Below are 27,906 nucleotides of genomic sequence, written 5' to 3'. Positions count from 1 at the left end.
AGACGTTTCCTTCCTCCCAGTGTAGATCTTACACATTGTTTGCTTATCCGTCGCAAGTAAGGCGAGGACAACTTAATTTAAAGCACCGTTTCCGTCCCCTTGCTTTTTGTTAGGAGCAGAGTTGTCAGTCACCCCTTACCAATTAATCACTTGGGAAACCACGATCCGCGCAGTTTCTTTGATTTGCTTTCCCCTCCTCTTCGAGGTCGCTCTGACCGCCTATCGAAGCAGCAGGTGGGAACTTGGGAGCGCTGGGCGGCTCCACTACTGACGCTTTCCTTTGTCAGTCGCTGCCGCGGGTCGGTTCAAAGGCCGGCACCCCAAACTTCGGCCAGTCGTAAGCACCATGGACAGCGATCTCCTGCCCCTCTTGGACGCTGCAAGTTTCCGGAGCCTCTGGCAGCGCTTCGACGCTGACGGTGAGTGACAGGCGGAGGAGATTTGGGTAGGGCGGAGGGTTCCTCGGGGCAAAAACTTAATTTGGGATAAGTCTGTTTCGCTCTTCTCTCGGCTCCCCCGAACGGGCCCTTTGATTGACTGAGATTCCCTGCTCTTTGGGATTTCCCCCCTTGGCCTGAACTTTTTATCCGTAACTGACGTGCTTCATTTTCCAATACAAGATGCCCTGCCAAGCTGCGAACCTTTTTGCCACTGCTGGAGATGATTAAGCAATGGATGACCAGTTAGTTTGTTTACTCCTGAATAGTTTTTAATGACTCATTACTCACAGGGACCATTTTTTTCTCCCACCCTCCAATACCATCACTTTGCCGAACACCTAATTCTTGCAGTTTTGTCTAACGTCTATGTATATTAGTCTTACTACAGTGTGGCTGGAGTATTCTTATTTATCCTTATTTATTTCCCCCTTTTATTGGTATTATTATTATTCTCTCTGTGGCTTTGCATGCACACTGAGTGCTTCGTTGCCGGAGACATATTCTTGGTGTGTTGAATCACAGATGGCCAAATAAAGTATTCAAATCAATTCAATTAAAGTAAACAAGTTGTGTCTTGTTTCTGTCTTGTTTGTTTTTTGTATTTCCCCCTTCCCCACTTGTTTGTTAGCCGCCCTGAGTCCCTCGGGAATAGGGCGGCATAAAAGTATAATAAACATACAACAAACATAAACACACAAATACGGTATGTCATACATGAGTTGCATATGTTAGAGGAAAACACTTCAGCCACAGAAGGAGCAGATCCAGGACGTACATATGTCTCAAGCTCCTTTGAGACATAGATTTGATCCATTTATGAAATAGGAATTGGTGATATAAGGTGATCGGGCTTGGGATTGATCTACTTTTTGCATATTCAGTAATACGGTTTATTTTATTTTATTTTTAGACAATGGTTACATAGAAGGAAAAGAGCTTGATAACTTTTTCTGTCACCTGCTTGAGATCCTGGGCAGTAAAGTAAGTACTCCATCATCTTCCATGCAAGTAAGGATGACATAAACAAAAGCTTATCCAGCCTATTCCTGGCTGGATTAAATACAGCAGAGCTGAACATCTGTTCTGGAACTCAGTTGTTTATCGGGAGCCGTTGGGAGGAGTGGCTGAATTCGTTTCTCCACCCTTCCTCCACTGAAATACCAGGTTGACTTTTTAAGACTCTCTGTGCAGGTTGTTGTTCTGTGCGGTGCTTGATCGTGATGAGGGTATTTAACCATATCCTTACATGTATCTCTTACTGATTTGCCTGGTAATTCCTACCACTAAAAATCATTTGCTACCCCCAGAGTCTACTTTGCTTCCTGTCAAAGCAATCTCATTACTGCTGCTTCTGTGTTGACTCTCCAAGCCACTGGTCATATTTCAGGCATAAGGCTCACCTGTCTTTTTCAGGAAACCGTACCACCTGTTTAGCTTGATTAATGAGCCTTGTGTATCTATTGCGTTGTAAAGCAGGTGTTCTATGGCCCATAGAATCCGTGGTAATGTTAGTTTTACAGATGTTGTGTAAATTAGTATCAGATTTCCTTGGATTGATACTTGGATGCAAAAATCTGTAAATAAGGTACTGCGTGTTTATTTTATTTCAGCAAATGCGTTGTCCTGGTTTTGATTGCTTCCTGTTCAGAGTACAACAAGAGATACACAGTCTCCCTCTACGGTCTACTTTGCCTGTTCTTGAACATGTAGTTTTAATTTAAGAAATTACAAAAGGCATAGGCAATACTTTTATTACATTAGCTGTGTATTTATTTACACCATAGTGATCAGAATTTTCAATTTCTAACCATTGCTAACTGGGCAACCTGTTGAAAAGCAGAAATGAAGGAAAGCTAATTTTGGGATGTGTGGGTTGTTTAAATCACGTCTGAACTAAGGTTCCACTTTATATGGAATATAAGAATAATTTGCAAGTATGTAAATGTAGATTAACCAGGTACAGAAATAGGTTGCACTAAGAACCTTCCCTAAGGTTGTCTAAAATTTAAAAAAAAGGATCCCAGCTGTTAAACTCTGAACCATTTACTGTAAGCATATGTATGTGATCAGTTATTCTAAATTGGTAGCACCTCAATTTAATTACAACTTTATATTTCCATGTAACACCAAAAAATAAACAAAGGAAGGTTAAAGAAGGATTAATATTAGCTGATGTAGTTCAATCGGTAGCTGAATTTAATTTTTTTCTTTAAAAGAGGGGTCACATTTCTAAAGTAAGTTAGTGTCTGTTGCTCTTTCTAGAAGTATATATATCCATTTTTATTTTTGACCTCTTTGTTTTCAGAGGCGAGCTCTCCATGAAAAATGGCCATTTTAGCTGAGCATGTTTACTATGCTTTACATGAAATGAAATTTTGTAGAAAGAACAATTTTCCATTCCACTGAATGGAATTATAGTGTCACTGCAGACATTGCCCCAGTCATGAAGAAGCCAGAATACCATACTTCTATGTTTCAATGCCTAAAGATTTCTGGTAATTTTATTGCAATTGCAGGATCCTAGTTTGTTAGAAATTTGAGAAGAGAGAAAAAGAAATCGACAGGTGAAAGGAGAATGCAACATTTCTTTCTTGTCTACCGATTACACAATGAAGAGTAGGGGTGTCAAACTCGCATTGTCACGTTGTCATCGTCATGTGATGTATTGCAATTATTTTCTCCTTCACTAAACCGGGGGTGGGCATGGCCAGCCTGTGATGCATCCAGCCTGTGGGCTGCAAGTTTGACACCCCTGATGAAGAGGATAGGTACTAACTAGTTATAGCAATAGCAATAGCAGTTAGACTTATATACCGCTTCATAGGGCTTTCAGCCCTCTCTAAGCGGTTTACAGAGTCAGCATATCGCTCCCACAGTCTGGGTCCTCATTTCACCCACCTCGGAAGGATGGAAGGCTGAGTCAACCTTGAGCCGGTGAGATTAGAACCGCTGAACTGCAGATAACAGTCAGCTGAAGTGGCCTGCAGTGCTGCACCCCTAACCACTGCGCCACCTCGGCTCTTATAGTTATGCTGAGAAAAGTTATGTTGTACCTACCTTCTAAAAATTAAAGAACTTGCTGTGAATGAAGGTCAACAGCAGCTAAATAGCTGGCAATTATGATTTCATGTTGATGGGTATAGCACAAGTGGATAGAAAAACCAAATCCAGACTAAATATCTGATTAACTTTGTGACCAAGCTTAATAATTAAATAAATGGACAGGCTTAAAGAACTCCTGTCAGACAAAATAACTTATACAGGAAGGATTAAATAAATTTCACCACACCTGATTAATCTGTCAAGCTAGCAAGGGACATATGCTTCCTCTGCCATATCTGTTTGGTGGGCCAGTCACATTTATGCATATTTCCAATATTATAACTGTAATATTAGATATTACCAATGGCTATAAACCTATAAGTAGAGAATGGGAGATCTCCTTTCTTCTTTACAGTGATCTATTCCATCTATGACTATTTTGTAGACTATTTTGGAACCATAAAGGTGATGCAAAGACATCTATCACACAATCTAGTGGGGTTATTGTGAGAAGGAATAACCAGCTTTTATTTTTGTGCTTTGGAAATTTAAAGAGCATCATGCAAGCAAATAAATACTAATGTTTACACTGAAAGTTGTCTCCGTTTGAATAGCTAACAGTTTCATAATTATTATTTTTAACCTTTCCCTGTTGCTATTTTTCCCCTAATGACCAATGGAGTCTCTGCTTGTTGGTATTTTTCCCATTTTGCTACTCTAATCTTTTCTCATTTTGTGTAAGAATAGCAACTCCATCTGGGAAAACAATAGAACGACAGAATTTGTCAAGCGTGCAAAATGGAAAAAAGAGACAATTGGATGGTTGAAATACAACATGGGGGAATTGGGAGGGTGGTTTTTAATTGGCAAGATGCTCTGAGGAATCTGGGAGTTAATTTTGAAATCTGGGTCCAGAGAAGAAATGGACTTATTCACAACACAGACATCCAGAAATTATCTTCTTCTGGTTTTCTACCTACATTTGGCAAAATGTCATTATATTTCCCTCAGGGTTGTTGAGGGCGCCCCCCCTCCCTTAAAATAGCCAATGTTCCATTTTGAAACCTTGATAGCTCGGCTCAGCTGTTCCTGGTTACTGTTTCCATGTACTTTAAAAGGAGAACTAGCTATTTGTTTTGAAATAAGAATAGTGGGTTAACCAGAAAAGTATTTTTCACGGCCTCTCTAACAGGTTCACCCGACATTCTGAGTTCAAACAAAACAAATAGACTGGCTTCATCCAACATTTTTCATCAACTGTCAGCTATAATTAAGTGCACATGTGCAATATCTACCAACATGGAACATTTGAGCTTTTAAACTCTGAACATATAAATCAATCAAAAACACAATACATTTTCTATTAATATAAACAGTTTTGAATACCAATATAGGGCATTGTTTACAAACATTTCTAGGAAAATATGAATGTATCATAATCAAGACAAGAAAACTGATACCCATACTATAGACAACTTATGGGAGGATTTAAAAGAGAAAGAAATGGGATTTCTCAAGAATATCACATAATGTGCAGAACAGGAAGTTTAAGTAAAGAAAATTGCCTAAAGAATACAGTCTGCTAATGGGTTACATTTCTTGGCATTTCCAGATTTGTAAGGCGTGGATTCTTTGATGGTGAAAACAATCCTGAATGTGTATTTACTTATTGTGCCTTTGAGTTAATTTTGACTCCCAGTGCCAGCCTGGACTAGCCTCTGTGGTTTTTTTGGCAAGACTTTTGGAAGTGGCCTTGTTCCTGTCTTCTTTGTAGGATTAGTTGCTCACCTAGGTTCACCCACCTGACCTTGTGCCTAAGACAGTACTAGAACTCACAGTCTCCTGGTGTCTAATGAGGTGCCTTAAGCACTACAACAAACTGGTTCTTGACTAATGTTACTAGAAATCTAATTTTGTAATTAACACTGCTAACTTGTTGATAAAATATGTTTTACGTAAATAATTAATATTTGCTTCAAGTTACAAGTTACATAATTACACACACACACATATTCAAGGGTAAATTCTTATTGGGCTACATACCTTTGAGTTGAAACATATGAGCCATTAATTAGCAATTTTATTTAAAAAAGGAAGCTGATGTCTAAAGCTGATGAATTCAGCTGAATATGTTCTGTTCTGCTATCCTGTTTATAGTATAATTTTCAAAGCCTTAAATGATCTTGAACTCCTTTTGTAGTTTCCACTTGGAAAGCCAAGCTGGAAGTTTGAATTATAGTCATAGGTGATATTTTTAAAAATCAGCCATGGAAATCAACCCACTTCTTTGTTATACTTTCTGAAAGATCCTTCATTTGGGATAAAAATATCTGGAGGTATTGGGGTTTTCCAAATTCTTGTTTCCATAACTCTTGGAACATAGACAAATTTTAGCAATAGATAATACTCTGGTTTTGGTGTTCCCCTGACTAATTTAAAGGTCATGCACCACATATTTGGATTGGGTTGTTTCATTTCTGTGACCCGTTTGTCATCCAGGACATTTATAGTCAACAATTCTCACCAATTGTTACTCAATGCACTAGGCATGGCACCAAACTAGATGGGTCCATGGGTCTCCACTGGAGGACTCAGGGGCAAATGATGACATATTTACAATGGCATCACACAAATGCTGTGACGTGTGCCAATTGTTGGAAAGCAAGTCTGTAGTAGTGGCATTTAAACCATGGTATTATTTTTGATATCATCATGGTTTGCTGAGGACACCACCACTGATCTCCAAGGTCACTTCCAGTCCTTACATTCAATAATTCTATGAAATAAAGGAGGAGCTATAAAAATTATGCCTTAGAATGTGGTTTCATATGACACCCTGGTGTTTGCATGGCTCCAATTCATACACTTCTAAAGTTGCTCCCAAAAATTCTGCCTAAGATGAAGGTCACTTGATTTTGCAAACAGATATCTTCAAGTTGGAGGTAGGAAGCTGCCACTCAACAATTGTTTTGCTTAGCAATGGAAATTCTGGGTTCAATTGTGGTTGTAAGTTGAGGATTACCTACAATTGCAGATGCTGTGGTTCTCTACAACTTCTTATTCTGTGCTACATATGTGCACATATGGTTGTGTGTTGTTCCTCCATTTACAAATGCCTACAAGATAATATAGCAAGGTACTGTATATTTAATTGGGAGTCATCGTTAGCAAAGCAGATCAAACTGATTTTTTACTCTTTTAGCATTAAAGTTGCTCTAAATCTTTTCCTTTCAATACAGAACACCAATTGTAAGCCTTCCATGGGTGATCTTGAAGAAACATAAAAAGAACATTCTGTTACTCTTAGAATGTCAGTTGTAGCCAAAGTCTTGTGATCATTTTTTTTTTTTTTGTAACAGAGCCCCATTAGCGAAGAAAAGGTTCAGAGGATGAAAGAACAATTGATGTCAACCTACGATGTAACTAATGATGGACGCTTGCAAATACAAGAGGTGCCTCTTTTCTTCTTTTGGGACTTTTAGAAAATAGCATAGATAATTGAACACACCCAAGAGCCAGTTTTAATAATAAGAATTTCTTGTACCTTAGATATCGCTGCTGTTTTCTCATTTCAGCCATTCTTGATTCCTATTTTTGGCAAAAGTCCCACAGAAAGTGTTGACGTTTATTTATTTATTTATTTATTTATTTATTAGACTTATATACCGCTTCATAGGGCTTTCAGCCCTCTCTAAGCGGTTTACAATTTTTTTAGCAAATTGAGTCAGCAACTTGCCCCCCACAGTCCGGGTCCTCATTTCACCCACCGCGGAAGGATGGAAGGCTGAGTCGACCTACCTTGAGCCGGTGAGATTTGAACCGCTGAACTGCAGATCACAGTCAGCTAAAGTAGCCTGCAGTATTGCATCCTAACCACTGCGCCACCTCGGCTCTTTTTGACAAGGTCAAAAAGGTTAAGATCTTTAGTTAACTATAATAATAATAAAGATATGCTAGGGAGAGGAAATATTAGATGTCCTATTAATTGACTTTTTTCTTAGAATATTGGTTTAGTGGTTTATTAGCATTTGTAGGCCGCCCTTTTCCCTGAGGGGACTCAGGGCGGCTCACAGAAAACCAGGGAGGGGGGAATACAACATTAAGATAACAACATATAATAAAATAATAAGCAACATACATTCATCATTCGGGCGGGGTAGCGATCCTTATCCCCAGGCCTGACGGGCGAGCCAGTTCTTCAGGGCTATGCTGAAGGCCCGGACGGTGGAGAGGGTACGAATCTCCACGGGGAGCTCGTTCCAAAGGGTCGGGGCTACTGCTGAGAAGGCCCTCCTCCTTGTAGTTGCCAGCCGACACTGGCTGGCCGATGGAATGCGGAGGAGGCCTAGTCTATGAGATCTTATAGGTCGTAGGGAGGTAATTGGCAGATATGTCAATATGTTATAAAGATATGATATGGCAAATTGATTGAGAGTGGGGGAAGGAAAAAAAAATGCCAGCAGGTGGCTGTGTTCTTGAAATCTTAATTAAATGAAAATGGTGGTATGGTGATAGTAAAATATATAAATGTTAACATATACAATCTAAACTGGGGTAGGGATAAAAAAGGTTTTAAAAAGGCAAGATGATGACTATATGATTGAAGGTCCATTTCTTTTTTACATGTGCCATATGTGTGAGACACATTAAAAACCACAGAGTCACCCTCTTAACTTGTTTGATTGACCTAATATTGATTGAGGATACTGATTATCAGAGCTGAGGTGGTGCAGTGGTTAGGGTGCAGTACTGCAGGCCACTTCAGCTGACTGTTATCTGCAGTTCAGCGGTTCTAATCTCACCGGCTCAAGGTTGACTCAGCCTTCCATCCTTCTGAGGTGGGTGAAATGAGGACCCGGATTGTTGGGGGCAAGTTGCTGACTCTGTAAACTGCTTAGAGAGGGCTGAAAGCCCTATGAAGCGGTATATAAGTCTAACTGCTATTGCTATTGCTATTATTATACAATGATAATAATTTATGTTATTTTAGCTTGCCAAGATGATTTTGACTGAGGAAGACAACTTTCTGCTACTTTTCCAAAGAGAAACTCCTTTGAATAGCAGCGTGGAGTTCATGCGGGTAAGAGTTCTTGCGGCATTGTTCCAGTTTTTGAAGTAACAACTGTGATTTGTTATTTCACTCAGTCCACTGCTTCATATAAAATAAGTACTGAAGGATTTGGTATTTAAAAACAGAATGTATTTGTGTGATGAGAGGAGCTACACCTGAGACTATTTCTACTCTTTTCTTCTGATACCAAAAATATATATTTATCTGGGACAAAACGATAGTGTTGCTGAAAATGAGGGAGGTAAAACATATGTGGGCATTGAATATCAGCAACTTTTCTTCTACAAAACTTCCTTGAGATGAATTTTGAGCCCTAGATCCATCTTTTTTGTGTTCTGTAATATATCATCTCTTATTTATATGTGGTTTGCTGAAAGTGACAACACATGCTTCTTGACACAGGTAATCATACCCTACCCTACCCTACCCTACGCTACCCTACCCTACCCTACGCTACCCTACCCTACCCTACTCCTTTTTGTAGCTGCTTATTCAGTTCATAAATTACAACCTTATCTTTCTTTAAAGCAAATATAACCCCAAAAGGACTATGTGTTTTGAACTGTGAAAATATCACAGTTGGTTTAACAAACTGCAGATATCAGAAGGTTTAATGGCTAAGCCATGTTTACTTCATATGGAAAGAATTAAAAGCTGTGTCTATTTTCCCATGTAGTTCCGTGATCAGATTTCTCTTATGAAAAATATGCTAGCAACATGCTGGCCTTATGCACCATAGTCTCTTACATAAAAAAAAAAACCTAGTAAAAAATAAGTTTTCAGCCAATAAACAGAGAAAAACTCAACAGCTTTAACACATCCCCAAGAAGATGCCCAGTTTAGCCAGCTTTTATATGGAAACTGAGATGTGATTTGTGGACTTCCTAGTAATTCAGAAATTATTATCATTTCTCATCCTGTAAAGATAATTCTATACCGGGTTAGAACAGATTTTATGGCTTATCAGTTTCAGCCTCAAAATGCAGTTTAAGATAAGCTATCTTATTTGCACAGCAATAGCCGGGCCTGGATGCGCGATCATGGAAACCACACGTCCATACTGAGCTAGCATGTCTGTAGTTTGACTTCTTTTCATGGGGAAAAAAATCAGTAACACAAACAAGTGAGACCAGTAATAAAATGGGACAGTGTAGAGCATGTCATGGACAAAATAAACCGATAGCAAATAAAATGGCGGCTGCACTCTTTTCTTCCCTGTCTTTGAAATTTTGGGCCCAATTGTGGGCAATTGAGGACTATATATAAAATCTTCTTTCTAATACTATGACTCTTTTTTTTGTGATTTGGCAACTAAGAGGTGGCGCAGTGGTTAGGGTGCAGTACTGCAGGCCACTTCAGCTGACTGCTATCTGCAGTTCGGCGGTTCAAATCTCACCGGCTCAAGGTTGACTCAGCCTTCCATCCTTCCGAGGTGGGTGAAATGAGGACCCAGACTGTGGGGGCAATATGCTGACTCTGTAAACCGCTTAGAGAGGGCTGAAAGCCCTATGAAGCGGTATATAAGTCTAACTGCTATTGCTATTGCTACTAGACAGTTCTGTGAAACTGATCTAATGAACCAGATTAACAGAAAATGTTCTATGTTATTTACTTTGCTTTTTTTAGCGGTACAACCACTTCTTTGGGCTTCGGCTATCTGAACCTGTAGCACTGTAATGGTCCTGAGAGAAATCTGTCAAAGGATTGATTGCTGAGGTTGTGATGTTAATTCAAGGACATAATTTGTAAAGTATCACACTTTTTCTTTCCTGCAGATTTGGCGCCATTACGATGCTGACAGCAGTGGCTTTATTTCAACCGGTGAACTCCGAGTAAGTCCTGGGCTTGCTGGAACTGTATCCACATGCGGCTTTTATTATTAGCTACTCTTTGATTAGCTGTACCCAACACCTGTACTAAGCAGAGTTCCAGGTGGAAGCTGCAATTACCGTATTTTTCGGAGTGTAAGATGCACCTTTTTCCCTGAAAAAAGAGGGTGAAAATCTGGGTGTGTCTTATACGCTGAATATAGCACTTTTGGCCTATCGAAATCCTGCCCCCTTTGCAAAAATGAATGTGCAGAGGATTTGGGAGGCTTGAAAAGTGCTCCTGGGGGCTGGGGAGAGCAGTTTTTGCTCATTCCCCCCCCCAGCCCCCAGGAATACTCTCCAAGCCTCCCAAAGCCTCTGCATGCCCCTTTTTTGGCAAAAAAGTCCTGGTTTTTTTGCTCATTTTTGCCCCCCCCCTCAGCCCCCAGGAGCACTCTAAGAGCTTCCGAAAGCTCTGCATGCCCACCCACCCCTTTTTTTGTGTGCAAAAAATGAGGCATGCAGAGGGTTTGGGAGGCCTGCAGAGTGCAAAAAATGTTTTTTTTTAATTTACCTTTTCAAAATTATGGTGCGTCTTATACTCTGGTGTGTCTTATAGTCCAAAAAATATGGTAAGTTTCCTTGGAGGTAGCAACAGTGACTGGGAATAAGCCTCCAAAATGAATAGGCCCACAGCATGCATATAGACAAGACTTAGATGTTCTGTTCCCCTTTGTGGCAATATTTGCAGGTTCATTTATTATTTCTTTTACCTTTGTAGAGGTGCTAGTGTCTCTTTAAATAGTGGAAACCTGCTGTGCCTATTTTCAACTACAGAGACAAAGTTGGTCATCCATGAATTATGCATGGGACTTGTCTGAATCAAGCTCTGAGTCATGCATATTGTTCTAGGATGAAGCTGAAACGTAACTTCTACCCTCTTTCCTGCATTTAGGACTTTCTGCAAGATCTGTTTCAACAGCAGGAAAAAAACGTTTCCGAAGCAAAATTGAAAGAATATACGGATACCATGGTAAACTGAAAATTCTTAACTATTATTCCTAGCATTATGGTAATTCCTAAATCTCTGAGGCAGCCTGAAGGATTTTTACATTACTTGGATGTGTGCAGCAAAGGATGAAAAAGAATATTATACACAAAGCACATAGGATTTAAGGATGGTTTCAAACAGCAATCTTCTACCTTCAGAAACATGATGCAAAGGGGAAAAAATAGAAATGGTAGAGGCAAGAGCAAAGAGAAAAATGAATTAAGGAGAGCTTTGAGTTCTCTCAAAAGGACCATCCAATTCTGGAATTCTATATTTTTCCTTTATGTGACTCAGAGGCATGGTGTACAAAACCACTTGTGCCTAGTGATTTTTAGACACTGTGCTGGAGGGAAAGTATCATCTGCAGCTGATGCCTTTTAAAGCGGTGCTTCCTAAACCCATGTAATTTACCCAAAATTGGGAAAGAATGGTTTTTCTTTCAGTAAGGACCAGTGGTGGGTTTCAAAAATTGTTGGAACCTACTCTGTGGGTGTGGCTTCCTTTGTGGGAGTGGCTTGCTGCCCATGTGACCGGATGGGAGTGGCTTGCTGCCCATGTGACCGGATATGAAGATGCCGACGACACTTGTCAGAACCACCTTAAATTACCTCACACACAGCACTGGCATGCATAAGGCTATGATGTAAACTTGTTTTTTAAAAGGCATCTTTGGTTTGCGTTAAAACAACTTCAACACACGCAATGTTCTGATTGCACCACAAATGCAGTAGTCATCCTTACCTTTCACAGAGGCACTGAGTTTTATAAATATGAGCATGATAGTGTAGAATAATCATATCCAAGGACCAGTGGTGGGTTTCAAAAAAGTTTGGAACCTCTTCTGTAGGTGTGGCCTGCTTTCCGGGTCCACTGGTGGAAACTCTTCTAATCGGCTCGGTAGACTTGACGAACCGGTTCTACCGAATAGGTGCGAACTGGTAGGAACCCACCTCTGGTAAGGACACACAAACTCATCATCCAATCCCAATAGATCTTTCAATAAGACCTTTCTGATTAAAAGGATATCAGTAAAAAGGAATTACTGATAAGTGGCTTTGGGTAAGGAAGGAAAGGGCTTGGGAAGTCCTGCTTTAAGGAGGCTTGGTAAGATGTTGAGGAAGGATCAGAGGTGGGTTCCTACCAGTTCGGTAGAACCGGTTCGTTAAATCTACCGAACTGGTTAGAAGAGGTTCCACCAGTGGACCCGGAAAGCAGGCCACACCTACAGAAGAGGTTCCAAAAAATTTTGAAACCCATCACTGGGAAGGTTGGTCATATTCTTGTTCTAAATCAAAAACATTCCTTTAGTTTTTGGGGCTGTGGCAACAGCTTGAAAGTGTAAAGGGTGAATGCTTTGCAGAATGTCAGCAACCAAAAGTAAATTTTCAGATGCAGGATATTAATTGAGGCTTGCTCTGCAACCACATTAGTCCAATGTTATTGTTATTATTTCATCTTTATTGGCTGCCAGTTTATTGCCATGCTCAGTTTAAACTGTATTTGGCCTTTATAGCTCTAACAGCACAACATATGTACTTAAAAGCCACTAATTTCAATCATTTTATATTCAAGTGAGCGCAGATAGATTACCCTCTAAATGGCCTAAGCATGTAAGCCTTTTCCATTTCAATATTTCTTATTAACCTATTTTTTAAAAAGCTCACTTGGAACCAATGATCAGGAACACTTAGCCCAAAGACATGTTTAGTTTGTTTAGTAATCCTAGTAATTTTGTTCGTTATGTTTTCTTTCCATGTATCTTGCATTTTTTGAGATATTTTATCTGAATTATGTTGAACTCATTAAAATAATACATACATTAAAAGGTTCCTGGATTAAGGACTAAGATTATAATAGCAATAGCAATAGCAATAGCAGTTAGACTTATATACCGCTTCATAGGGCTTTCAGCCCTCTCTAAGCGGTTTACAGAGTCAGCATATTGCCCCCAACAACAATCCGGGTCCTCATTTTACCCACCTCGGAAGGATGGAAGGCTGAGTCAACCCTGAGCCGGTGAGATTTGAACAGCCAAACTGCAGAACTGCAGTCATCTGAAATAGCCTGCAGTGCTGCATTTAACCACTGCGCCACCGCAGCACACAGAGGGAAGAAGTCTTGATACCTTTTATTACCGGTGCATTTCAATTCCGGAAACAGAACACATCTTTAAGTAGCCATTGGTTACATGGTTATTTGAATTACATTTAAATTGAATTTAAATTTTAAACTGGGAAAGCAAAGTGTTCAACCTGAAAGAGCAGCACACTTGCATAACATAACCCAGTCCTTTGCTAAGACCATTGGAGGAGACATATGGTGATAACTTAAAGAGTAGTTTTTCTAGTAGTGGGCCCCTTGGAAATCCAGCAATAGTGTTCCTCCAGCTACTAGGAGGCCATTCCTTAGCAAATCTTTGTGTGTCAGTGGGATCAAAGGATGATGAACAAAGCCATAGTGCTATCATCCTAGGAGTCGGTGATGTGCGGTCAGCTTTATGACTGGTGAGGCACTTTTTAGACTTGTGGACTTCAACTCCCAGAATTCCACAGCCAGGCATGCTCAGTTCCGATTTAAAGCGACAGCATTTTTCCCCCTTGCAAAATAAGTTTTCCCATTATTTTTTCTTCTCCCTCCCCCTCCTTCTTCCCTCTCACCCTCCCTCCCCCCTCTCTCAAACAGACACCACACACAGAGAACTTGAATCCCTCTCTCACTCTCAAACAAACACAAACACAGAAGTTGGATTGGATATATTTTCCAAAGGCTTGAAAGCAGCTCCTCTGCCATACCCCCCCATTTCCCCTGCTGCCTTCCGATCAAACTTTTTGAATTCCTCCCCCCTCCCCACACACGCACCTTTTCCAGCTGTTTCAGAGACGATTTCAACTCTGCTTCTGCCTGCCCTGCCCTCCCCTCATGAAAGGCCAGAGCTCTGAGTCAGACTGAGCTAGTTGCTCCCAGAGAACTCTAAAAAGCCTCTAAAAATGCCCTCTACAGGAGGCGAGAGAACACGTGCCTCCTTTGCATACGAATTTTTTTGCTTGTTAACCCTTGCTTAACTCTTAAAAGGCGAAAAATTGCTTATGCACAGGAGGCCTCTATTTCTCTGGCCTCCTTCTATAGTTAACACTAAGCACTGTTCCAAGTCACTGTGAATCTGGTAGCAACTACCTTGGCTTTAATTATTTCAAAAAGATTCTTTAAAATTCTTTCCTTTTCCTCATGACTGGTGAGGCCACACCTTCCCTGCTTCTAGTGACTGCACGTCCCTGCTAGGAGTGTTGATCAGCAAAGAAAAAGGTTTCGCTGCTGAACTAAAAGGACCAAGTTAACATGGCTGCAAGTCTTATCACCCAGGACTCACTATGAGGGCATCATGTCCTCTAAAGCATAACGCAAGGATGTACAAATCCTCTTTTTATTTGTGGCTAGCTAAACATGTACATTGTCCATATTGAGTGGGTGGGAGTTGAGAGCATTTTGAGGGTGCTAATTGGCTGATGAATTGTCCAAACATATATTTCCACCAATGTCAATGTGATATGCACGCCATTCAAGGCAAATCTGATCACCTTTATATGCCTTCCTAAAAAAAAAGGAAACCTAATTTGTAGAAGTTTATCCTTGCTGATGTTGATGAAGATTCTCAGTCATCCAGGTAGCATTGTATCATTGCTGATCTTTCTGCTAGGGCTTTCTATTGCCTTTGTAGCAATGTAGCTCTCTATAAATGCCTATCTCCATTAATTCCAGTTCTGTCTTGAATGCCTTACAAGTCATTTATATATATATATATATTTGATGACCATAGAGTTACTCTATGGCAGTGGTTCCCAAACTTGGCAACTTTAAGACTTGTGGACTTCAAGCTGGCTGGAGAATTCTGGGAGTTGAAGTCCACAAGTCTTAAAGTTGCCAAGTTTGGGAACCACTGCTCTATGGTATGACTTTTAAAGTACTCTGGTACAGGAGTGGGCTTCAAAAATGTCAGCAACAAGTTCTCTGCCCAGTTGCTGGGTGGGCGTGGCCATAATGGCCATGGTCTACTCGGCCTCCTGCACCACAAAGGAGGGGTTTTTTCACCTTTCCCAAGCTCCAGAGGCTTTCCTCGAGCCTCTGGGAGGACAAAAACTGCCTCCCCTGGGCTCCGGAGTCCTTCCAGGAGGCCTGTTTTCCCCCTCCCCAAGCCTCTACACAGGCTCTGCGCTTATTTCACATCCACAACGGGCCATGTGGAGACTCTTGGGAGGGGCAGGGAGGGGTGGGAGGGGCAGGCATGGTGGGCGGGGCCAGACAGGGATGGCATTTGGAGGTTCTCCAAACCAGCCATAACATTAGCTACGGGTTCTCCCGAACCGGGGCGAAACAGTAGCATCCCACCCCTGTCCTGGTATTTAGCATTCTGCAATTCACAAAGCTATGTTTTGTCTATGCCACGTGAAAGGAAAGCTCATTACTGGGATATTCATCTGCAAATCATTCTACCTACCCTTCCAAAATAAACATTTCCGTACTGAGGTTATTATTATTCATTGGCTAAAATAGCAAGTCATGATAATATCTGCCCGGCTGTCAGCAATGGGCTTTCATTTCCAGTAGTCAATATGCTTCCATCAGATTTAGCGGCAGCTTTTACTTATGTAAAGGGTAATTTTTAAACCTATTTTAAATGTGAAATTTAAAGGAAATGGAGGAGGGGAATCCATTTCATTTATTTTTATTTGGTTTGTATGCTGCCCTATTCCCGAGAGACTCAGGGCGGCTAACAATAAAAAGGGGAGGGGATACAAAAATAAAATAAAGAACAGCAATTTAAAATTCAACAACAGTCGTAACCTCGAATGGGGCTGGATAGTTCAACAGCCCCAGGCCTGCCGGAACAGCCAGGTCTTAGTTGCTTTGCGGAAGGCCGGAAGGGTAGTAAGGGTCCGGATCTCAACGGGGAGATCGTTCCAGAAGGCCGGAGCAGCCGCAGAGAAGGCCCTCCCCCGAGGAGTCGCCAGCCGACATTGGCCGGCAAATGGAATTCGGAGGAGGCCTAGTCTGTGGGATCTGATAGTTCTTTGAATGCTATGGATTAATTCTCAGCTACCTGGATGATGAGAATGTTCTCCATTTTGTCCAAAGAATTGATGAATAATTTAACTTATTGGATCCCTGAGATATAAAATAGCGTTTGAATAATAAATTGCTTGGGTCCTTCATAAGCCTATGGCACCATCTATTTAGCTTTTCTTTTAAAATTATTCTAGTGCAGCAGGAGACCACTTCCTGTGCACCTTAGTACATTAAACCCATCAAAAATTCCGGGAAGAGCTTTCAAAGAAAAGGGATGGGTACATGAAAAAACAATCATGCTCTTTGGGATAGGTTGCTAAAATACAGTTTAGCTATCAGCATCAGGCTAAAAACCAGGAAACTGTACATAGACCTGCATTAGGCATGAAAGCTAGCTGGGTAACTTTGGCCCAATTTCTCAGCTCAAGCCAGTTCACAAGGTTGCTGCTGTAGGGAATACGGGAGGAGGAAGGAGTATTAGGTATACTTGCCACCTTGAGTTATTTATAAAAAAATAATACAGATGGGATCTAAATGATAAGGAAGGGCCTGGTGGCCCAGAGGTTAAGATGCTGGACTTGAAGACTGGTAGTTTGAGACCCAAGTGCCACGTGACAGGGTGAGCTCCCATTCTTGGCCTAGCTTCTGCCAGTTCGAAAGCATGCAAATGCAAGTAGATAAATAGGTACCCCTTCAATGGGAAGGTAACTTGCTCCATGAGTTTCAGTGTACAGTCATGCCGGCCACATGATTACAAAAGCTTCTTCGGACAACGCTGGTTTCCTGAGCTAAGAAACGGAGATGAGCATTGCTTCCTGGAGTCAAAGATGACTGGACAGGGGAAACCTTTACCTTTTTATAAATGATAATTAAATAATAAGGAGAAGCCTGGTCTCTCTGCAGGCTACATGTTTTTCTTATTGTAACAGTTATGACGGGATTTTTGCTTTCAGCTCAGTTCAGACACTAATGACAGAACTGACAAAGCTAAGTAAACCTCAAGGAGAGGAAAGGCCATGTAATGAGTAAGATTAACTGTTTATCGACAATTACCTATTTCACTGTACAGTGTTGTAAAAGGGAAGCGAAGGCTTTTGAGCTTGCCAGAAGAAGAGAAGGGAAAAGAAGGGATGTGAATTATAGATGAAGCTAGGCTCATATTTGCAGTAGTGAATCATGATTCATACAATGGAACTGAGTGATGATCTCAGACAATGAACCAGGTGCAAGAAAAGAGGCAATAAAACTCTAATCTCCTGCAGCGTTGGTATGATTTCACATGAGGTTGCTGAAACGTCTTGCTAGAACTGGCCAAAGGCTTGAAATATCTCATTATTTCATATGAGTCGGGCATTTTCATAGGGCAGCAAGTGAGTTTTCTCATCACTATTTTGAAATTTTAGTAATGCCCTTGGGATTCTGGTCAGCAGGCACTGCCTCACCAACCCCTAGTTTTCTGTCTTGGCAACAGCCATAGCAACAGTACTTAGACTTCTATGCCACTTCACAGTGCTTTACAGCCCTCTCTAAGAGGTTTACAGAGTCAGCATATGGCCCCCAACAATCTGGGTTCTCATTTCACCAACCTTAGAAGGGTGGATGGCCGAGTCAACCTTGAGTTGGTGAGAATCGAACTGCTGAACTCTGGCAGTCAACAAAATTAGCCTGCAATACTGCATTCTAACCACTGCAGCACTGTGGCTCATTCTGCCATTCTGATTACTGTTAAAAATTCATCATGTGTCAATTCCAATAGATTAGTGAAGGCTTCAATAGAAAACAGAGTTGTTATCAGGCATCTCAATTAGTCTTCTTTTGTGAAATGAGGCCAGGTATATCCTTATGTGGCGGTTGATAGCTGACATATTTCTGATTAATAATCCAAGTTCATTAAGGTTTCCACAATGGGAACTGCTGGAAAGTTAGAGATTTCACTGTATCAGAGCATGATCCCTTCTCCTGTTGAGGGTTTGGGTGGCACATCTTGAGTGGGTATGAGGGAGAGATCATGAGGTGTAGAAACAGGCAATTTGTAAGACGCAAAGATAAAGAGAGAAGCTGCTCACTTGATCTTGGGGACATCTTTGTAGAAGGACCTTTCTAGTTACCACTCATAGACTGTATAGTATTTGTAAATAAGCTCAAGCCTCCATTTGGCTACATCAGAGGTGTCCAACCTTGGCAACTTTAAGACCTGTGGACCTGTGGATTTCAACCCCTAGAATTCCCCAGATGGAATTCTTGGAGTTGAAATCCACAAGACTTAAAGTTGCCAAGCCTGGACACCCCTAGTGTACATCGTGCACACCAGGGGTGGGTTTCTCCCGGTTTGCACCAGTACACCAGAACTGGTTTGTGAAATTTAGCGTACCTTTTGGAACCTCTTCCAAAAGGAAGGAAGGAAGAAGGAAGGAAGGAAGGAAGGAAGGAAGGAAGGAAGGAAGGAAGGAAGGAAGGAAGGAAGGGGAGAGATACACACAGGGAAGGAAGAGATACACACAAGAAAGGAAGGAAGGAATGGAGGGAGAGTAAGAGAAAAAAGAGAGACAAACATAGAGAAAAAAAGAAAGAAAAAGGAAGTGGGAGTGAGAGAAGAAAGAAAGAGGGGGAGAGAAACAAAAGGAAGGAAGGAAAAAGAGAGAGAGAGAGAGAGAGAGAGAGAGAGAGAGAGAGAAGGAAAAAGAAAGAGAACCTATGACCACAATTGAGTCCAAAATTTTGGTTGCTAAGCAAGAGCATTGTTAAGTGAGTTTCACCACATTTCCAAGTTGGCCACGCCCACCCGGTCACATGACCACCAAGCCACTCCCACAAAACAGGCCACACCTACAGAATAGGTTCTAAAAATCTTGAAACCCACCACTGGTGCACACACATCTGAAAAAAAACTAAATCATGTACTGTAGGAGTGCAGGATACTGATTTTGAGATGGCCCTATCTTCTAAGCCGCTGAGCCTGAAGATTAAAGGATAGAAAGATGAGATACTAGGCAGCATATGGATATAATCATGTCCCCCCCCCCTGGGATTTTTTTTACAGCTTTCCTAATGGTAGCATTAATAAAAAAAGATTAAACATTATCCCAGTTTTGAATATTTTAAAACCGAAGCTAAGCCGTGCAGTTTGCCAAATTGCTTTCCCACATATAAAAAATTAAATCCAGCTTCTCAACCTCCTTTTATTATAGTTTATTCCATTCACTGTTTCCTTCACTCTTTCTTCTTTTCCTTTCATTCTCACATAGAAAATTCTTATTTTTCCATTTTCATAGCATATAATCACATGTATACTATTACATAGTCAATATCATGTTGTATTATTAAGTAATTACATCAATTCATCTTACCATCAACTACCAACCCCCTCAAAAAAACCCAGTTATTGGCTCTTCTGCTCTCCATACACCATATTTATACCTTATACGACACTTTCTTCCCTCTCTCTCCTCCCCCTTTCTACATCCTTTCTTCCCTCCATCATTTTCTACTCTACTTCCCCTTCCTTTTTCCTTCTCCTCTCTCCCCTTATCACTCCTCCTTGTACACCTCATCTTCCCCCTTCACCCTCTCTCCTGTCCCTCTCTTCCTATCTTTCTTCTCTCCTCTGCTTCCCCCTCTTCCTCTAATTCATTTGGTGTATTTCAGCTTCTGAGCAAACTCCCTTTTGTGTTGATGGTATTTATAATTCCATTTCAATATACATAAAAAAGAAAAAATAGCAGTATACATACTGCTATTTTCCTTTCATTCTCAAAAAATATTGCCCTCCCTTTTTTTTTGTGACAAAATGACAGGAAAAAGGCAGAGAGTGGGGCCAAAAGTAAACCAACCAGCAAGAAAGAAAATGCTAAGAATAAAGTTAAGTGAAATTAGAATATACTTCAGTGAGCAGAGAAAGCTTTTTACATTAATAGATTTTACATTAATAAATTGATACGAAGAGACTGAAATTTCTTGATTAAATCTCATTTTTGCATAGACAAAGCTCTTTGGTAGTGTCAGATGTTTTTGGAAGGCTCAGCAAGAGTACGGATAAGGCCCATTCTTCTGATGGCCTATGGTAGGGCTCTCCAAACTTGGCAACTTTAAGACTTGTGGACTTCCTCCCTGAATCCCTCAGCCAGCCATGGTTGGGGAATTCTGGAATTTGAAGTCCACAGGTCTTAAATTTGCCAAGTTTGGAGAGCCCTGGCCTATGGCTTCCAAGAACAAATTCAGGAGACTTGCTCCTGCAAATCTCTTCCTAATAGTGTCCCCCAATGTACTAGAACTGCTTCTATCAGAAATGTTGAGCTGCAGAACTCTTAGTCATGTTGGTAGAAATGTCTGGGAATTGTAGTTCCAGTAGCTAAGGAAGAAATTCTGAGGCAGGCTGCTTTTGACATCTTAGGCCTACAGTGTTTACATAGGTACTTACCAGTGGTGGGTTTCAAAAATTGTTTGAACCTACTCTGTGGGTGTGGCCTCCTTTGTGGGAGTGGCTTGCCGCCCATGTGAGCGGATGGGAGTGGCTTGCCGCCCATGTGACCGGATATGAAGATGTCGACGACATTTGTCAGAACCACCTTAAATTACCGCACATACAGCACTGGCATGCATAAGAATAGGATGTAAACTTGTTTTTTTAAAGGCATCTTTGGTTTGCGTTAAAACAACTTCAACACACGCAATGTTCTGTTTGCAACCCAAACGCAGCAGTCATCCTTACCTTTCATAGAGGCACTGATTTTATAAATATGAGCATGATAGTGTAGAATAATCATATCCAAGGACCAGTGGTGGGTTTCAAAAATTTTTGGAAACTCTTCTGTAGGTATGGCCTGCTTTCCGGGTCCACTGGTGGAACCTCTTCTAACCGGTTCAGTAGATTTGACGAACCGGTTCTAACGAATAGGTGCGAACTGGTAGGAACCCACCTCTGGTACTTACCCACGACTCCCAAACAATACATAATAAAGTCTTCCCATAAGGATGTCAGATGCAAAATCCTAAATTTTCAGTAGTCCCCCACCAATTGTTCCTTTGCAACCTACATTTAATTCTTGATTTGTCCCTGCAGCTTGTTAAGGCTTACCCAATTGTCTTATCCTAAAATTACAGGCTTCAGATTTTTAGCCACATTCTCATTTGGGCTGCAGGTTTATACAGGCTTTCCAGAGACCAAGCTCTACTAAAGGTAGTAGCACCTTCTTTTGAATCAACCTAGACTTAAAAAAAAACTCTATTCCATCAGTTGTTAGGGGAAAATTGGAAATTGGGAGAAAGAGGTAAATATCTTGCTTACATATTCAATGCCCGCTAGCTGAAAGAAGAGTCTCAAAGCATTATTTTAAAGTTATGACTTGAATAATCCAAATATCCCTGGGAGAAATCTATGGACTTGGAATCACCACATAAGCAACTACCATTTGTCTGTCTACTGTCATTCAAAGTAATTTGAGCGTTTCATTCTGATTAGTAAAATGGTACTGTGTTTCCCTGAAAACAAGACAGGGTCTTATTTTCTTTTGACCCCCGAAATAAGCCCTTGGCCTTATTTTTGGGGAGGTCTTATTATTTTTGAGGTGGAAGAGGCAGCGAGTGTGGGCAACTCATGGCTGTTGCTGTGTTGCAATAATTTTGAGAAAGGCTTATTTTCAGGGGAGGGCTTATTTTAGTGCATGCACTCAAAAGCCAATTGGGCTTATTATCCAGGGAGGTCTTATTTTGGGGAAAACAGGGTATTGGTTTGGGGTGCTGGGTTTTTTTTTAAGCTCTCCCACAGGGGTGGGTTCCTACCAATTCGCACCTATTCGGTAGAACCGGTTCGTCAAATCTACCGAACCGGTTAGAAGAGGTTCCACCAGTGGACCCGGAAAGCAGGCCACACCTACAGAAGAGGTTCCAAAAAATTTTCAAACCCACCACTGCCACACACACACACACACACACAGACAGACTGACACAGAGAGAGAGAGAGAAAAAGAAAGAAAGGAAGAAAGAAAAAAGAAAAAAGAAAGAAAAAGAGTGTGAGAGAGATGAAAGAAAAAAGAAAAAAGGGACAGAGAGACAAAAGGAAGGAGAGAGAGAGAGAGAGAGAGAGAGAGAGAGAGAGAGAGAGAGAGAGAGAGAGAGAGAGAGAGAACACATGGCCGGCAAGCCACTCCCACCAGGTCACATGGCCAGCAAGCCACTCCCACAAAGGAGGCCACACCCACAGAGTAGGTTCCAAGAATTTTTGAAACCCACCACTGCTCTCCCAGAATTAATCATTTCACTTCCACTATTTGCTTTGTAGATGAAGCTCTTTGACAAAAATAACGATGGCCGACTGGATCTGAATGACCTTGCAAGGTAAATATTCACAGTTTTGATTCACTTGGAGTAGCTTCGGCAGCTTACCTCCTGTTGTACAGTTGCTAAAGGCTCAGGACTTGCTTTTCCTGGAAGCAAGGTGGCAATGCTCCATATCACAAACTACGGTTGCCAGAAATGTCTGCTAACGTCCTGTGAAATCTCCTCTCTCTCTGAGCTCTGTCAAGCACAACTGTTTATTTCTGTGGAAATGAATTCTCAGAAAATAATGGTTTGGCTCTCTCCACTCAGGATTTTAGCTCTTCAGGAAAATTTTCTCCTTCAATTTAAACTGGATGTAAGTACAGCAATTTGCAGGAAACTTGATTATTCTTTTTTTTCTGTGGTTCCCCCCCCCTCAAAAAAAATTAATTCCTCTTCTACATGTTCTTTGATTTAGGCTTCCAGTGGAGAAGAAAGAAAAAGAGACTTTGAGAAAATCTTTGCACACTACGATGTGGTAAGAGTTTTATTATTACTATGTGGGATTACTGACCTTGAAAAACACGAAATGATAGTAGCCCGTTTTATGAATGCTGCCTTTTATTGGAAGACATTCTCAAATACTCTATGTCTACTTTAAAGATGGGACGTGGTGGCTCAGTGGCTAAGACACCGAGCTTGTCAATCAGAAAGGTTGGCAGTTTGCAGGTTCAAATCCCTAGTGCCGCGTAACGGAGTGAGCTCCTGTTACTTGTCCCAGCTTCTGCCAACCTAGAAGTTCAAAAGCACATAAAAATGCAAGTAGAAAAATAGGAACCACCTTTGGTGGGAAGGTAACAGTGTTCTATGCACCTTCAGCATTTAGTCATGCTAGCTACATTACCATGGAGACGTCTTCGGGCAGTGCTGGCTTTGAAACGGAGATGAGCACCACCCCCTAGAGTCGGGAACAACTATCATGCATGTGCAGGGGAACCTTTACCTTACTTTAAAGATAAGTTAAAAATAATCTATGAAGAGGAATTTATCTGTCATTAATGAGTCCTATTTAGTTGGCATGCAAATCATGGGTGTCCTCATGCAGATATAATTTGCATTGAAATTAGATAATTCACACTATTTGCACAATCATTGCTGATGTGATATTATTGTGGCTAGTCAGTTTAACGACAAGTCACTTGGTTACCATTCTTCACAAAGTGTAGAAATGGATTTTGCTTTATTAAAATTATAGTAATTATTTTTAAATGTAAGTGTGTATACAAATCCATGCATACACATATAGTTGCAGAGATTATTATATCTGCTTTGTTGGGCAAATGGGTCAAGAGGGCATTATTCCAAACAAATACTGTTTTCAGTGGAGGGCGTTTTCTGCCTTCCATTACTTAAAATGTCAAAAGTAATATATATATTTAAAATTTGTTAAGGCTGTGCAAAACATTTCAAGAGGTATTTGGCAATGAGCAAGAAACTGTATCTATTTTGTAATCGTTAAAGCAAGAGGGTTTTTTTTTGTTTTTGGCAAGGATTACAAGTTGCTTCAGAAGTGGGTCCTGGCTGTCTTCCATTCATAGTAATTCTTTTTGTCCTCTAGGTACCAATACAGATAATTCTGGTCTCTCATTGTAATGCACAGATGAAGACTATCCGGGGGTGTCAAACTCACTGTTGTGGCCTGCCAGCAACCAGCAGAGCTGGCAGCAGATTCAGACAGTGAGGAGGTTGGGGAGGAACATGGGCCAGTGTTGGAGTCTTAGGAAGACTCTGATGAGGGCTCTGTGTCGGAGGCAGAGAGGGGGCCAGAGCCATATGCCAGTTTTCAGCTGCTTTCAGAGTCAGACATCAGTGAGCCAGACAAACAGCTGGAGGCTGTTCCCAGTGTGTGCTTGCACAGAGTTGCCAGATGAAGGGAACACTAAAGAACAGGGGTCAACTTGGGAGTAAGGCCACAAATGGATGATGAATGGTTCCTCCCAAAGGAAATAAAAGAGGAGGGAAAGGGGAGTGGAGTTTGCAGTAGACAATTAGTTCGCTTCATTGGTTCATGACTCTCCGAGACTCCTTGCCAAGTTCTGCAGATATCAGCTTGGCAGCTGTCCAAGCCAGATAAGGACTGTGACTATAAATCCTCCCTTGAAAGACTTTGCTGGATATGAATGAGCAGAATTCACAGTAAATTAATAAAAGGGTTTTTTGTCGGGACAAGGAGTTTGCTTTATGCTCTTGGGAAGCCTCGGTCAGAACAGTCATGGTCTGTAGGCCGGATGCCCCACGTGATGACCACGCTCATCCCTGGTTTAGCGAAAGGGAAAAAAGTGATGATACATCACATGACGATGATGTGACAACATGACTTTGACAACCCTGCTATAGGCAGTGGAAAAATGTCTCTATCTATGAAGGTTTTCATAGATATCATATTTCATTTCATTTTGATGGGTTGGAATTGCATAAAGAATTTCCACAAATAGATGAAGATCTCTAGCTTTCAACGTCAACTGTTGGCCATAAGAAGCAGAACAATAGAGTTATGCAGAGGAGGCCATCACACTTGTTTCCTCCTTTTGTTTGCACAGATGACACCCATTTAAAGCCCTTGTAGAAAGTGTATGACTCTTATTGATCTGGTCCATGTGGCGGAAAGAACTTGATGCTCGTATCCCATTAGTCTGTAATATGCCACAGCTCTTGTAAGATTTATGTGTCTACTTATTCTCAAAGCTGACAGGATAGGAGCAAGGCAGTAATTTTTCCCTTATGGATTCTGGTAATTTTCTTTTATTTTTATTTTCTATGAGATCCTTCTTATGGATATAGCTTTGAAGGTTGAATATATTATTGCCAGAAAGAGGAGCAAAGTATGTAGATAGACATGTCAACATTTTTACTCCATAAATGTTCCTGATCTTTATATATTCCAGAGTAAGACAGGAGCTCTTGAAGGTCCAGAAGTTGATGGGTTTGTAAAAGATATGATGGAGCTTGTCAAGGTAACTTATTCTTATTATGTTTTCTGCCCGTTATTTTTTAACCAAAAGTTGCTCGCAGTCCTAGATCAATTAGTCGACCTGTGAATGTTTCGGTTCATCTGCTTAATGATTGAACAAAATAAGCTGCTTACATTTTCTCTTTTATGGAAAGCAAAGAGGAGAAGAATGGGAAAATGTTATGCAACATAAACTTTTGCATACATTACAGCTTGTATCATTCAAATTATCCATACTTCCTCAATTACTGTCCTTCCCCATCCTTCCTCCCTTGTATAAATATTTTTTATAATGTATTAACTGTAATGTATTAACTGTGTATTTCAGTTCTACACTATATATTTCTTGCAACTTTCCCCAATCTGATAACTTCCTTTATGCTAGATTACATCTGCCATTACCCTCAAAGATCAAGCAATTGCCTATCTTTGCTAGGGATAATAGGAGTGAAGGTTCAAAACATCTGGAAGAGCCACAGTTCAAGAAGCCTGTTTCATGTTATGTGCTTTTTAAAAAATTAAATCTATTACCCTGGAGTACAACTCCATTATTTCTCATTGACTCCAATTAGATATAACCTTGCTGGGTTATATAATAATAATAAGGGAATAAGGGACTTTGACGGAATAGTTGCAGGCTAAGCTGGGAAATGAAGGAACCACATAGAAGAGGCAGAGAAAGGCTCTCGGGTAGACTGATGTCATGGCCACTGGTGTGTAATTCCCTTGGCAACGATGTGTTGTTCTTGTGTTGTGTTCAATTTTATGTTATTTTAATTTTTCTAGATTTTTTAAGGTATTGCATTGAGTTTAACTTAACTTATAGCAGTAGACTTATATACCGCTTCATAGGCCTTTCAGGCCTCTCTAAGCGGTTTACAGAGAGTCAGCATATTGCCCCCAACAATCTGGGTCCTCATTTTACCCACCTCGGAAGGATGGAAGGCTGAGTCAACCCTGAGCCGGTGAGATTTGAACCGCTGACCTGCTGATCTAGCAGTAGCCTGCAGTGCTGCATTTAACCACTGCGCCACCTTAATCGAATCAAATCAATAAAGTAGATGGGCTTAATGCTAAAAATGACTATTTTGTTTTCCAAAATGCGCTTTAATCTCTTTCTTTCTCTTTCTCTTTCTCTTCCTCTCTCTTTCTCTCTCTCTCATTGTTATAGCCCAGCATTACGGGTACAGATCTGGATAAATTCCGAGAGATCCTGCTTCATCATTGTGATGTGAACAAGGATGGGAAAATTCAAAAATCTGAACTTGCCTTATGTCTGGGGATTAAAACTACCCCATAGGCATTAATATGCTTTCTTCTATGCTCTTAACAGCTTTTTTTTTTCTTTTGTGAAAACGTGTGCAGACATTTGTGAAACCTTTTTCAGTACTATGTAAAAATAATCTGCCATACGAAACTTAGAAGATAGGCTCATGAAGGTTAAGGATATTCAATTAGCAAGTATGTAGTCACAAGTATGTATTCAGATAGAAAATGTGATGAGTCGCAACTGGTTCTGTGTTATTCAAAGGAGATATTATCTCTCATAGTCTTAAACATTTTTGATCAATGAGAAAGTTCTGTGGTTGCTGCCACAAGAAAAGTTTCTGCTGTTTATTTTGCTTTTAATATTTCCATTCCCTCAACTGTGTCCTTCATCTGGTGTTCCTTTGCTTTGTCCTTTTCTACTGTCAAGTACAGTAGAGGTAGTCCTCAACCTACAACTGTGATAGAGCCTGCCCATTATGGTCATAAGTTGCAACATTGATAAAGTGGATTATCATGTGACCAATCCAATTTTATAACTTTTTGTGGCAGTTGCTAATCAAATGCATTTGTTAAGCGAACCCATTGTTGCTATGGGATAATTTTGCCAAAACACACAAATAAATACCAATTTTCAGCAAAAAAAACCATCATAGATCATAGTTATGTGGCTGTGGGACACTGCAAACAGCCATAAATGTGGTCTGCTTGTTGAGTGCCCAAAAACATGGTCACTTGGTTGTGGGGGAAGGCAACTGTGAAAACTTTGGAACTATGTCATAATTTCAAATGATTGCTAATTTACCGGTTATAAATTGAGGATTACCTGTATCACCTTTGAAAATCAAACTGTTTTTTTTTTACATTTACAGAAAAATAAAGCAAAGAGTTGATAACACAGA

General features: G+C 40.6%; 1 protein-coding gene across 1 annotated transcript; it reads left to right on the top strand.

Moving 5' to 3' along the window:
* The first annotated feature begins 247 nt into the window (after positions 1-247).
* SCGN (secretagogin, EF-hand calcium binding protein) lies at positions 248-27,906 on the top strand. Its single transcript, XM_087707361.1, has 11 exons — positions 248-419; positions 1,351-1,421; positions 6,842-6,934; positions 8,473-8,562; positions 10,329-10,385; positions 11,317-11,394; positions 22,751-22,806; positions 23,059-23,104; positions 23,207-23,266; positions 25,674-25,742; positions 26,910-27,906. Exons 1-11 carry the CDS (start codon positions 347-349, stop codon positions 27,036-27,038), a joined length of 822 nt encoding a protein of 273 aa, XP_087563487.1. The 5' UTR covers positions 248-346; the 3' UTR covers positions 27,039-27,906.

This window comes from Thamnophis sirtalis, unplaced genomic scaffold (assembly GCF_051295495.1).
Source record: "Thamnophis sirtalis isolate CommonGarterSnake01/CBP01778 unplaced genomic scaffold, rThaSir2_p1.2 scaffold_2, whole genome shotgun sequence".
Taxonomy (NCBI): domain Eukaryota; kingdom Metazoa; phylum Chordata; class Lepidosauria; order Squamata; family Natricidae; genus Thamnophis; species Thamnophis sirtalis.
This window is presented reverse-complemented; position numbering and strand designations above follow the sequence as displayed.